This window comes from Lepus europaeus, chromosome 5, assembly GCF_033115175.1.
Source record: "Lepus europaeus isolate LE1 chromosome 5, mLepTim1.pri, whole genome shotgun sequence".
NCBI lineage: Eukaryota > Metazoa > Chordata > Mammalia > Lagomorpha > Leporidae > Lepus > Lepus europaeus.
This window is the reverse complement of record NC_084831.1, coordinates 15,348,378-15,360,737: the sequence shown is the minus strand read 5'-3', so window position 1 is coordinate 15,360,737 and position 12,360 is coordinate 15,348,378. Positions and strand designations below refer to the sequence as shown.

Sequence of the window (12,360 nt, the reverse complement as noted above, 5' to 3'; positions counted from 1 at the left end):
CATAGGCACAGACTGGTTCAGCATAGCTGTAGTCCTTTTTGAATACCAAGTTGAAATTACAGGTAGTTTCTAAAAGGTTTACTTTTACTAGTGCTGTATTGGAAGTTTGAAAAGATATACAGTTTTTTGTTTTTTGTTTTTTTTTTTATTAACCCAAACTTGCAGGATGCCCAAGAATTTTCGAAGCTCTTTATGTCTCTATTGGAAGATACTTTATCTAAACAAAAGAATCCAGATGTGCGGAACATTGTCCAACAGCAATTCTGTGGAGAGTATGCTTATGTAACTGTGTAAGTGTATTTCAGCTCTTTCATGGTACATTTTATTCTAAGGCAGTTGATAATATGTTGCCTAATTTTTAGTTCTGTTCCAAGTTATAGCTTTAGAGGGCTATCATGGGACTGAAATATTTATAGCAGTACATTTCCATGGGAACATGTAAACAACTGACTTGTTAATTGCAATTGAATCCGTCCAGGTGTTGGACTGTGTCTGGTTGAGCTCTTGCCATCTGCTTTATTAGCTTTGTGGTAAGACTGGAGCTGGCTAGAACGCTAAAAGTAGATATGTGAAATACCTTTTAAAAAATGTCTTACTCATAAAATACATGGCCCACTAGTAGTAACTTCCTGTTAATTATTTTTTAGTATCCATAGTATAAAGTGCATGTAAGAAAGCTAATTAATGTTATAAATGTTTCTTTCCATCTTTCTCAAATGCAGTACAGTAGAACTTTCCCCACTTTGATGTTAATTTTATTACTCTATTTTATTATAGTTGCAATCAGTGTGGAAGAGAGTCTAAGCTTTTATCAAAGTTTTATGAACTGGAATTAAATATCCAAGGCCACAAACAGTTAACAGACTGTATCTCGGAATTTTTGAAGGTATTCACATTTTGGTACATATATATATATATATTATCTCTGCTTGTTAATGATCAGTGCTGTTCTGAATGGTAATTAATTATTTCAGCTCTTCCTGTGTGAGAAGTGTCTGTAGTTAATATCTAAAAGAGAATCCTAATAAAGTACTGAAGCAGGCTGCATCTTAAACTAATTTTTGGCTACTCCAAATTATTTTACATGTAAAGTTGTATATTTGTGGAAACTTAGGTTATTGTATGGTTGGGGTAGAAAGGTAGTTAAGGAAATGTAAACTCTGCTACCTTAAAGCTTATTTGCCTTTTCATGTAATGAGAAGGTGAATGTGTTGAGTGTGTATACATGTATTTACACCGGCGGGGTCGTTCCTCAACCCCTCTGCTCTGTATTTCTACTCCTTGTGTATTTGGAGGTATATGGAATTATGGAGGTGCTTTCCTTTTGTTCTCAGTGGGAACTGCTAAGGGGGAACCTGTGTTATCAAGCATGAGCAGACACAAAGCTTAATAGAGGGATTTGTTGCACAGCTTCCTGTCTTAATCTTTTTCCACTTTTCCTACTCCTGGCACACCCACCAGCATGCCTGAAGTTATAATTTACTGAATGCAATCAGCTAAATATCAGCTGAGAGCACCGTTTCACCTATTGGAGGTAACAATAGTGAGAAAAACAGACAAAGGAGGCCTTTGTGGAGCTCATGGTGCAGTGAGATAAATAAAAGTGAAATACATAGTATATACAGTATGTCAACTCTACGGGTGCTGGGCAGTGTGGTAGGCATAAGGGTGAGTTGGGTTTAATTTGAATCAAAGTGATGAGGCGAAAGAGTGAGCTCTGTGAGAATCAGGGAGAAGAGTGGTGGGTGGAGGCCACAGTGACCTCCTTGCTTGTCCCCTAACCACAGGACCAGAGTGAGTAAGTGAAGAGAGATGAAGTTCAAGTCAGAGGTAGGAAAGGGTCCCCTCAGGTGGGTCCTGAAGACCTTTGTTAGCATTTGAATTTTCACTGTGCTTGAGATTGAGGTGCCACTGGGGATTACAAGTATTGGAGAGATGCCAGTCTGTGTGAGCAGGGTAACTGGGCTGAAGGTAGCCCAAGGGCAGACAGAAGGGGCCCTCCTAACTTGGAACAGGCTTAGCTGGAAAGATAAATAGTGTTTGGTGTATTTTCAAAGTAGAGCTGATAAAACTTGGGGACTTCATGGAGAGAAAGAGGAAGGTCAAAGCCTACTAAGGTTTTTGCTTTGATCAACTAGACGAAGGGAGGTACCATGCTGAGATGAGACCATTGGAGGAGCAGGGTGGGAGGAGAATGAGGAGTTTGTCTTTAGCGTGCTGCATTTGAGAAATGTAGTTCAAGGGGGAGAAGTCAAGGCTGAGTCAAATCACTAAGGGAGTGGAGAGGGATGGGTACCAAGGGCTTCACGTGGGACATCCCAGTGATACAGGATCAGGGAGATCAGAGCAGCTGGCAAAGGATGCATTGGAGGAATAGGAATGGCCGGTGAGTTAGGAGGAAAATAGATGAATGGTATCCTGGAAGGCAAGTGAAGACAGTGATGGCGCCAGTATTGCATCATTTACTGTAGCAATCTGTATCAAAAAGCTATTGTAGATATCAAAGTTTCTTTTAAAAAAGTTTTATTTATTTATTTGAAAGGCAGAGGTAGAGAGAGAGAGAGAGTGAGGTCTTCCATCTGCTGGTTCACTCTCCAAATGGCTGCAATAGCCAGGGCTGGGCCAGGCTGAAGGCAGGAGCCAGGAGCTTCTTTCAGGTCTCCCATGTGGGTACAGGGGCCCAAGGACTTGGGCCATTTTCCACTGCTTTCCCAGGCCATAGCAGAGAGCTGGATCAAAGTGGAGCAGCTGGGATTCAAACCGGAACCCATATGGGTTACCAGCACTGCAGGCAGCAACATTACCTGCTGCGGCACAGTGCCGGCGCTGATATTAAAGTTTTCTTTTGTTTTTTAAGATTTTATTTATTTATATGACAGGTGGTAGAGTTACAGATAGTGAGAGAGAGAGAGAGAGAGAGAAAGGTCTTCCTTCTGTTGGTTCACTCACCAAATGGTCGCCATGGCCGGAACTGTGCGGATCCGAAGCCAGGAGCTTCCTCTGGGTCTCCCATGTGGGTGCAAGGGGCCAAGCACTTGGGCCATCCTTCACTGCTATCCCAGGCCACAGCAGAGAGCTGGACTGGAAGAGGAGCAACCGGGACTAGAACTGGCGCGCCCATATGGGATGCCGGCGCCGCAGGCAGAGGATTAACCTAGTGCGCCCTGGTACCGCTACACACACCCCCCCCCCCCCCAATATATTAAAGTTTTAAAACCCACTGTCAGCTGGTTTCTGCATTCTTTTATTGGCTTTGTCTCATAAATATTATCTAATAATGCTGACCACATATATGTTGCATTCAGAATTTTGCATTTTAGTGTCCATATGTAGTTTATACCCAGTTTTGTCACTGCTTTTTTTAAAGTTAATTTTATTTCAAAGTACATATTGACAACCTTTTTATAACCTACTGCCTTAGAATTCCCAGAAGTGGAATTAATCAGGATAAAGAACCTGACGCAAGCATTTGAAAAAGCATTCAAGTTGGAAATAGGTTAGTTTTAAATAGTGTTGTATACAAATTAATAATATCACTACTAAGCAGTGCCTGTTAATCTTGCATATCCTTTATAGTAATTTGATTTTAAACAGTTTGAATATAAGGTATTAACTAAAAATTGTGCTATATGTAAGAGATCTTATCACTGATATGTCTTATTCTCCATCAGGAAGAAAAATTAGAAGGAGACAATCGATATTTTTGTGAAAACTGTCAAAGCAAACAGAATGCAACAAGGAAGATTCGACTTCTTAGCCTTCCATGCACTCTGAACTTGCAGCTAATGCGTTTTGTCTTTGACAGGTAAATATGGGCAAGTAGTACTTTTTGTTGTTCACTGAGGGCTGACATGCACAGAATTTTACCATAGCCAAGACAATAAGATGATTGTAATTTGAAACTCTAGATCTGGAGCAGAACTTATAGGTGGAACCTGTAATTTTGACATGTCAATATTTCATGATTTTGTCATAGAATTTTTTTTTTTTTAAGATTTATTTATTTGAAAGGCAGAGAGAGAGAGAGGAGTCTTCCATACACTGGTCACCCCCCAGACTGAGGCACCCATGTGGTTGCAGGGACCCAAGCACTTGGGCCATCCTCTGCTGCCTTCCCAGGTGCATTAGCAGGGAGCTGGATCAGAAGTGGAGCAGCCAGGACTCGAACCAGTGCCCATATGGGTTGCCAGCACTGCAGGCAGCAGCTTTACCCACTGAATCACAATGCCAGCCCCTCATATAATTCTAAAGCAATCAACGAGATAAAACTAGGGAGCCAGGAAAGGAGGGGCTCCTCACTTTTGTATTCTGAGGAATTATTAATGGCAGGGAGCTTAGTTACCTTGCAAGTTAATTTTTTGCTCATTATAGTGTTCCTTCCTCCTTAATTTCTTGAGAACCTTTCATTTTACAATTAAAAATCAAGGCAATGTTTGCACATGTACATGCCTTTAATAAGCAGGAGTCTGCCTCTCTTTTGTGATTAAATTAAAGCTGGGGGGGATGGGTTGTTTGGGATTAGCACTATGAATTCATAACTTTTAACCTAGTTATAAAATAGCATTATGTTTTAATCATACAGACTTTTGATCAACATTGCTAAACTTAGAAATCTAGCTTCTAATACATTTATTAAGGCAGTCAATAGAGATTATACATTGTGTTATGATGGTTTTAGATATAATCAGCTTTCCTCTTGGTTAGGCAAACTGGACATAAGAAAAAGCTGAATACCTACATTGGCTTCTCAGAAATGTTGGATATGGAGCCTTATGTGGAACATAAAGGTAACATTTTCCCTGAGTGATGAAAATTGTAATATACAGACACAGGAATTTGTGATATGCTTGTGATGATACAAAATTGCAGTTTACTGGTTTTATTTGCTTATCTCTGTTAGCAAGCAAAGACTTTTAAGTAAATGGAGATGTTACTTCAATTTTCTGTGAGTAAATACCTAACATTGATTAGGTAGTTCATCAGTTTATGCATAATTAAAGTCATAAAAAGAATTTGTAAAAAATAAAAAGGGGAGGTGGGGGTTTAGCCTAGTAGCAATTAAGATGTGTGTGTCTCATTGGAATTCCTGCCTTCCATACCCAACTCTAACTCTTGATTCCATCTTCCTGCTGTTGTGCACCATGGGAGGCAGCAGGTGATAACTCAAGTACTTGGGCCCTTGACACCCACATGAGAAACCCTGATGAGTTCCTGGGTCCTGGCGTCAGCCTGTTCCATCTGGGCTGTTGTGGGCATTTGGAGAGTAAACCAACAAATTCCTCCCTCCATCTCTCTCTCTCTCACTCACCCTGCACCCCCACCCCCCCATTCTCTCTCTTCCTTTTGGATGAATAAAAATAAATACACTTTCTTTTTTAAAAAGTTTTATTTATTTATCTGAAAGGCAGAGTTAGAGAGAGAGAAAGAAAGACAAATAGAGAGAGAGAAATCTTCCATCTACTGATTCATAAATGGCTGCAACAACCTGGACTGGGCCAGGCTGAAGCCAGGACCCAGGAGCTTCATCCAGTCTCTCACAGCCCAAGTGCTTGGGCATCTCCCACTGCTTTCCCAGGTGCATTAGCAGGAAGCTAGATCAGAAGTGGAACAGCTGGGAGTCCAACTGGCACCCGTGGGATGCTGGCATCAAAGGTGGTGGCTTTACTTGCTACACCATAATGCCCACCCCAAATGGCATGTTTTTCAGAAGGGGAGTACTTGGGGATGGCACTGTGGCATGGAAGGTGAAGCTTCCGCCTACAGTGCTGGCATCCCATGGACTCCGGCTCAATTCCCAGCTGTTCTGCTTCTGATCCAGTTCCCTGCTAATGCACCTGGGAAAGTAGTGGAAGATGGTCTAAGTCCTTGGGCTCTGCACCCAAGTGGGAGACCCAGAAGAAGCTCCTGGCTCCTGGCTTCTGCCTGGCCCAGCCCTGGCTGTTGCGGCCATCTGGGGAGTGAACCAGTGGATGAAAGACTTCTCTCTCTCTTTGTCTCTCTGTCTCCTCTCTGTGTGTCTCTGCTTTTCAAATAAATAAATCTTTGGGGGGGAAAAATAACTCATGTTTTCTTAAAGAGGGAGCCTACAGATTTGGAGAGATCTGTATGTAAAATGAGGGATCCTCATTCTTTGGACAGTAACACCTGATTCTCTAACATAACTTCTGCCATATTTCTTGGGGATTTTAAAAATACCATAATTATGAAGTTTATGGACATAGTGAATTGATGAGTATAAATTCAGGTTATAAGCTAGAATGATAGTGTGATTGGAAAACTTTCTGCAGTCAGTTAGTGTATTCATTAATAATGTAGGGACACTATTAAGAAGAGCTGTAGACAATCCTTTTAGTGACCTAAAAGTTCTGTCTTTCAATGGTCTTTTTACCCTCCTGAGTGCCATACTCTCCCGTGTTCTTGCATAGTTTTCTTAGTTTTCTCTTTTATATTATTATTATGAAATATAACACATACAAAAATTGAAAATGCAAAAACGTATGCCTTGGAAAATCACCACAAAGTGAACGTCTCCCTGAGCGCCATCTAGATGGAGAAAAAGGTCACCAGGACCTAAAGTTACCTCGGTGCCCTCCCAGTTGTAATCTCCTTCCTGCCCTCCATGTAAGCACTTGTCCCTCCCTTTTCCCCTTTAGCCTTCTTCTGCGTAAGCTTGCGTCCCTAAATAGTATAGCTTCCTCCCTGCGTGTTGCCAGGCCCAAAATTAAAACCGCAATGGACCCTTACTCTACTGCCTCTGCATCTCTACATGTTCACCTGGGCTCCTGAGGGACGCTGGAGACGAACGCCATCGTAGGTGTGACTCGGACTCTCATTTTATTTTGGAGACTCATACATACTTGTCAGAAACTAATCCCACATCTTGATCTTTTAACTGGACCAGTTCATCCATACTTAATGCAATCACTGGCATTTCCTGTGGTTCAAATTCACTGCATTACTTTTTATAGTTCTCTATTATTTGCATTAAATAAAAAGATTTATGTGTTTATTTGAAAGACAGAGCAACAGAGATGAGGGAAAGAAAGATACAGGAATCTTCCATCTGTTGGTTTACTCCCCAAAGGCTGCATCAGCCAGGCCTGGGCCAGACAAAAGCTAGGAGCCAGGAAGTCCATCTGGGGTCTCCTACATGGAATAGCAGGAATTCAAATACTTGTGTGTCATCTGCTGCCACCCAGGCACATTAGCAGGAAGCTATGTTGGAAGCAAAGTCGTTGAGTCTCAACACCCACCCTCTGATATGAGACCTGGGTATCCCGCTCCTTGCAGTTGTAAAGAAACTAGAGTAACAAAGTAGTTAAAGATGTATATAAATACATTCACTGCAAAGATACTAATAATTTTTTGAAAAGGCCCCCCAAATGCTATCAGTTTAAATGTCTGTTAACATGAGAGTGGTTTAATATGTTGTGTTAATTATATGTAATCATATATAATTTTAGAATAATTTTTTTTTTTTGACAGGCAGAGTGGATAGTGGGAGAGAGAGAGAGAGAAAGGTCTTCCCTTTTGCCGTTGGTTCACCCTCCAATGGCCGCTGCGGCTAGCGCACCACGCTGATCCGAAGGCAGGAGCCAGGTGCTTCTCCAGGTCTCCCATGCGGGTGCAGGGCCAAGGACTTGGGCCATCCTCCACTGCCTTCCCAGGCCATAGCAGAGAGCTGGCCTGGAAGAGGGGCAACTGGGATAGAATCTGTCGCCCCAACCGGGACTAGAACCCAGTGTGCCGGTGCCGCAAGGTGGAGGATTAGCCTGTTGAGCCACGGCGCCGGCCATTTTTTTAGAATAATTTTTTCAATGATTATTTTATCTTGAGAGAGTTAAGAGAGGGGGAGACTGATTAAGTTGGAGAAGGAGGTCTTCTACCCCCTGATTCACTCCACATGTGACCGCAATGGCCAGGGCTGAACTGGGCTGAAGCCAGGAGCTTCATCTGGGTCTCCCATGTAGGTGGCAGAAGTCCAGTCACCTGGACTGTCTTCTGACATTTCCAAGCCATTAGCAGGGACCTGGATTGAAAGTGGAGCAGCCAGGACATGAACCAGTGCCTATATGGTGACTGTGCCACAGGTGTCAACTTAACTCGCTATGTCACAATGCCGGCTCCTGCTCCAGTTTTTTCTAAAATACTTGTTTTCTTTCATCTGGAAATAATAACTTTTTTCATTTTATTCTTATATCTCATTGGTTTACATAAGTTTTAATTAATTTTTGTAGCATCCATAATGTGCACAGCTGATTCTTGGTAAGCATATGGCTCAGCTAGTTGGCACAGAAGGGCACAGCATGCTGTAGGGTAGCTTGTCAACCCTGAGTGGCCTGAATGCCATATTACTTCATCAGTATGTTTTGTAGAAAGAATCGAGAGTTCATAGAGCTTTCTGCTGTAGAGAATGTCTCTGGCATTATTTTGTTAGGCTCAGTTTTTAAAATATTACATGACAAGGTTGGGAGTCTACCAGAAGCGTGTAATCTTTACCCTCCAGCCTCAGGCTCTCAGAAGAGGTGCTGTTAATCCAGTGTTTGCTTTGCTTTCTCCCTTTCTCCAGGTGGGGCCTACGTGTATGAACTCAGTGCAGTCCTCATACACAGAGGAGTGAGTGCATATTCTGGCCACTACATTGCCCACGTGAAGGACCCACAGTCTGGCGAATGGTATAAGTTTAATGATGAAGACATTGAAAAGATGGAGGGGAAGAAATTACAACTAGGGATTGAGGAAGACCTAGGTAAAACCTTTAAGTTGTGAGTGCCCTTTTACAATATAAATCTTTTTTACTGGAAATATTTGATAAATTTTTCTAGCTGGATTGTTGTGGATTATCAAGGATACTTATATTTCTAAGACATGAAATCACAGAATATTTTTTTAAAGCAAAATCTACTTTAAAAAACAAACCCTCTATTGCAGAGCTGCTTCTCTAAGGTTGAGCGTTTGGTAAATCGGGGTGAATCAGTTTTCAGTCACCAGAGTGACAGGGAGGGGTGGGGCTGGGTCTTCAGGTAGAACTGATGAGTAGTAGATTTAAGGTGGTGGAATTTACTGTCCTTTTTCTTGGGTCAGGAACAATGTGTGGGAGAAGTAACCCTGTCTGTTAGGTACCCTCTCCTATCCCATCCCTGGAGCGGGAAGAAGCAGTGAGCTGCTTGCTGTTTTTTTCTAGAAAGGCATAAAGAAGGAGCTTTTGAAACATCGTCCTAGTGTTTAGTGTCACTGCCTGAGTTGTTTGACTTGGGCCAGCGTACCCAGTTATTCCCAAAGGAGTGAAAAATCTTCCAGTGGGAGCCAGATTGGCAGAGCTTTCTATCACTTCCTGTCTGTCATATTGAGTGGGGTTCTGACTTGAGAATCCAGTGTCTCCTGCCAAAGTTCTTTGTGACTGGGCAGAGCCACTTTTCCAAAGTGCCCAAGAAGGGGGAGCATGGCACTGAAGTTCGTTTTCAAGGTAGGTGGGACATCTCTGCAGACAGAATCAGCCCTGTGTCCCTGGGTTCCACACCCTCGATTCAGCCAACCACAGGTCAAAAATAGGTGCCTTTTTTTGGGGGGAAAAATGTATATATTGGACATGTGTAGGCTTTCTTTTCATTGTCATTATTTTAAACAATACAGCATAACCAGTACTAATATAGCATTTATAATGTCTGTAATAAAGGGATCTTCAAAGGTTCATGGGAAATGCATATTATCTTTTAAACAAGTTTATCTGTATTTATTAGAAAGAGAGAGAGAGAGGTCTTCCAACTACTCGTTCACTCCCCAAATGCCTGCAATAGGCAGGCTGAAACCAGGAGCCGGGAACTGCATCCATGTTTCTCACATGGATGGCAGAGACCCCAGTACCTGAGCCGTTGTCTGCTGCTTCCCAGCATGGGACTAGGTGAGAAGTAGAGGTGGAGCTCAATCCCAGGCACTCCTATGGGATGCTGGCATTCTACGTGGTGGCTTAACCTGTTGCATCATAACGCCTGCCCCACATACTATTTCTTAATTACATTGAAGAGATTTATTAGTTTGAAGGATTTTTTTAAAGATTTATTTTATTTATTTGAAAGACAAAGTTACAGAGAGAGGTAGAGACAGAGAGAGAGGTCTTCCATCCACTGGTTCACTCCCCAGATGGCCACAATGGCTGGAACTATGCCGAACCGAAGCCAGGAGCTTCTTCCGGATCTCCCACATGGGTGCAGGGGCCAAGGACTTGGTCCATCTTCCACTGCTCTTCCAGGCCATAGCAGAGAGCTGGATCAGAAGTGGAGCAACCAGGACTAGAACCAGCACCCATATGGGATGCTGGTGCTTCAGTCCAGGGCATTAACCTGCTGTGCCAGAGCACCAGCCCCAGTTTGAAGTATTTTTATACTGCATATTATTAGTAATCAAGAGGCGATTTAAAGTGTATGTAATGTTGTGTGTGGGATATATGCAAATATGATACTGTTTTGTATATGGGACATGAACATCTGTAGATTTCTGTATCCTTGGGAAGGTTTGAAACCAGTCCCTTTTGGATATAACAAGATGACTGTTCATGTAGTCACTACATTCTTGTAGCTTAAAGTAGTATTTTCTAGTTTTAAATAAATGTTTACATGTTTATAGACATTCACTGTTCTTGTTCCTATTTTACTAATCCTAAGGTTCATAATATTTCTGTATATGTAGTATTTTTTTTTTAAAGATTTTATTTATTTATTTGAGAGGCAGAGTTACAGACAGAGAAAGGGAGAGATAGTGATAGATCTTCCATCCGCTGGTGACATCCTTACTAGGTTGAATATGCAGATGTAGCTTATAGCTGCTGGGCTGGCACTGTGGTGTAGAAGGTTAAGCCTCCGCCAGCATTGCAAGAATCACATGTGGGTGCTGGCTCAAGTCCACTTGTAATCCAGCTCCCTGTTAATTCGTGTGGGAAAGCAGCAGAAGATGGCCCAAGTACACGTGGCCCCTGTACCCATGTGGGAGACCAGGAAGAAGCTCCTGGCTTCAGCCTGGCCCAGCCTCAGCTGTTGCAGCCATTTGGGTAGTGAGCCAGTGGGTATCAGATCCCTCTATTCTGTTTGTTGCCCTCGCCCTCGCCCTGCCTCCCTGCTTCCCTCTCTATCTCTCCCCTTCTTTCTGTGTATTTCTGCCTTTCAAATAAATAAATCAAATCTTTTAAACTAATGAGATCCTGGTTTTATTGGACTGTTCTTTCCTGAGGCTTATTTGCTGTCCTTATCTTAGAGGGCCGCAGGACCGAAAGCCTTGTTTTTGCTCTTTCTGTGAGTAGTAGCCCTCGATTTTAAAATGGCTTAAGAGAGCAGGTCTGTCAGTTTCTCATTCCACTGTTCTAGTAACTTTTTATTATTTGCAGTGTATATTACAGCTTTCATTTGTTATTTTAAATGAAAAATAGAAAATACTTGTTCGTTGAATTCGGTTAAGATAATCATTACTTCATTCTGTCCTGAACCTTTATGAGTCATTTCGTTTTCCATGACACACACAGTAATTACCATCTTTTTTTTTTTAATAATCTCTCTTTTATTTATTTATTTTTTAAATTTTTATTTCTCTTTTTATTTATTTATTTATTTATTTATTTATTTTTGACAGGCAGAGTGGATAGTGAGAGAGAGACAGAGAGGAAGGCCTTCCTTTTTGCCGTTGGTTCACCCTCCAATGGCCGCTGCGGATGGCGCATCATGCTGATCCAAAGCCAGGAGCCAGGTGCTTCTCCTGGTCTCCCATGCGGGTGCAGGGCCCAAGCACTTGGGCCATCCTCCACTGCCTTCCCGGGCCATAGCAGAGAGCTGGCCTGGAAGAGGGGCAACCAGGATAGAATCCGGCGCCCCAACCGGGACTAGAACCCGGTGTGCTGGCGCCGCAAGGCGGAGGATTTCACTCCCCAGATGGCTACAGTGGCCAGAGCTGGGCCAGGCCAAAACCAGGAGCCAGGAGCTTCATCTGGGTTTCACACATGCGTGAAGGTGCCAAAACACTTGGACCATCTTCTGCTGCTCTTCATAGTAGATCATTAGCAGGGAACTAGATGGGAAGTGGAGCAGCCGTGACACAATCGGACACCCATGTAGGACATTGGCATTGCAGGCAGCAGGTTTAACTGCCATGCCACAACACTGGCACCTGTTCCCCACATTTTATTTCATTTTTTAAAGATTTATTTATTTATTTGAAAGGCAAAGTTACAGAGTGGCAGAGAGAGAAAGAGGTCTTTCATCTGCTGGCTCACTCCTCAGATGGCCACAATGGCCGGAGCTGCGCCGATGCAAAGCCAAGAGCCAGGAATGTCCTCCGGGTCTTGCTCTTGGGGTTTAGGGGCCCAAACACTTAGAT

At 42.7% G+C, this 12,360-nt stretch overlaps 1 protein-coding gene across 2 annotated transcripts in view; it reads left to right on the top strand.

Annotated features, from left to right (window-relative positions):
• USP48 (ubiquitin specific peptidase 48) overlaps positions 1 to 12,360 on the top strand; it is an 81,440-nt gene that overhangs the window by 28,973 nt on the left and 40,107 nt on the right. For both annotated transcript variants that reach the window (XM_062190583.1, XM_062190581.1), the window contains exons 5-9: positions 166 to 290; positions 778 to 886; positions 3,672 to 3,805; positions 4,705 to 4,787; positions 8,570 to 8,749. In XM_062190583.1, the coding sequence (XP_062046567.1) occupies positions 166 to 290; positions 778 to 886; positions 3,672 to 3,805; positions 4,705 to 4,787; positions 8,570 to 8,749 (631 nt within the window). The remainder of the gene's footprint in view (positions 1 to 165; positions 291 to 777; positions 887 to 3,671; positions 3,806 to 4,704; positions 4,788 to 8,569; positions 8,750 to 12,360) is intronic.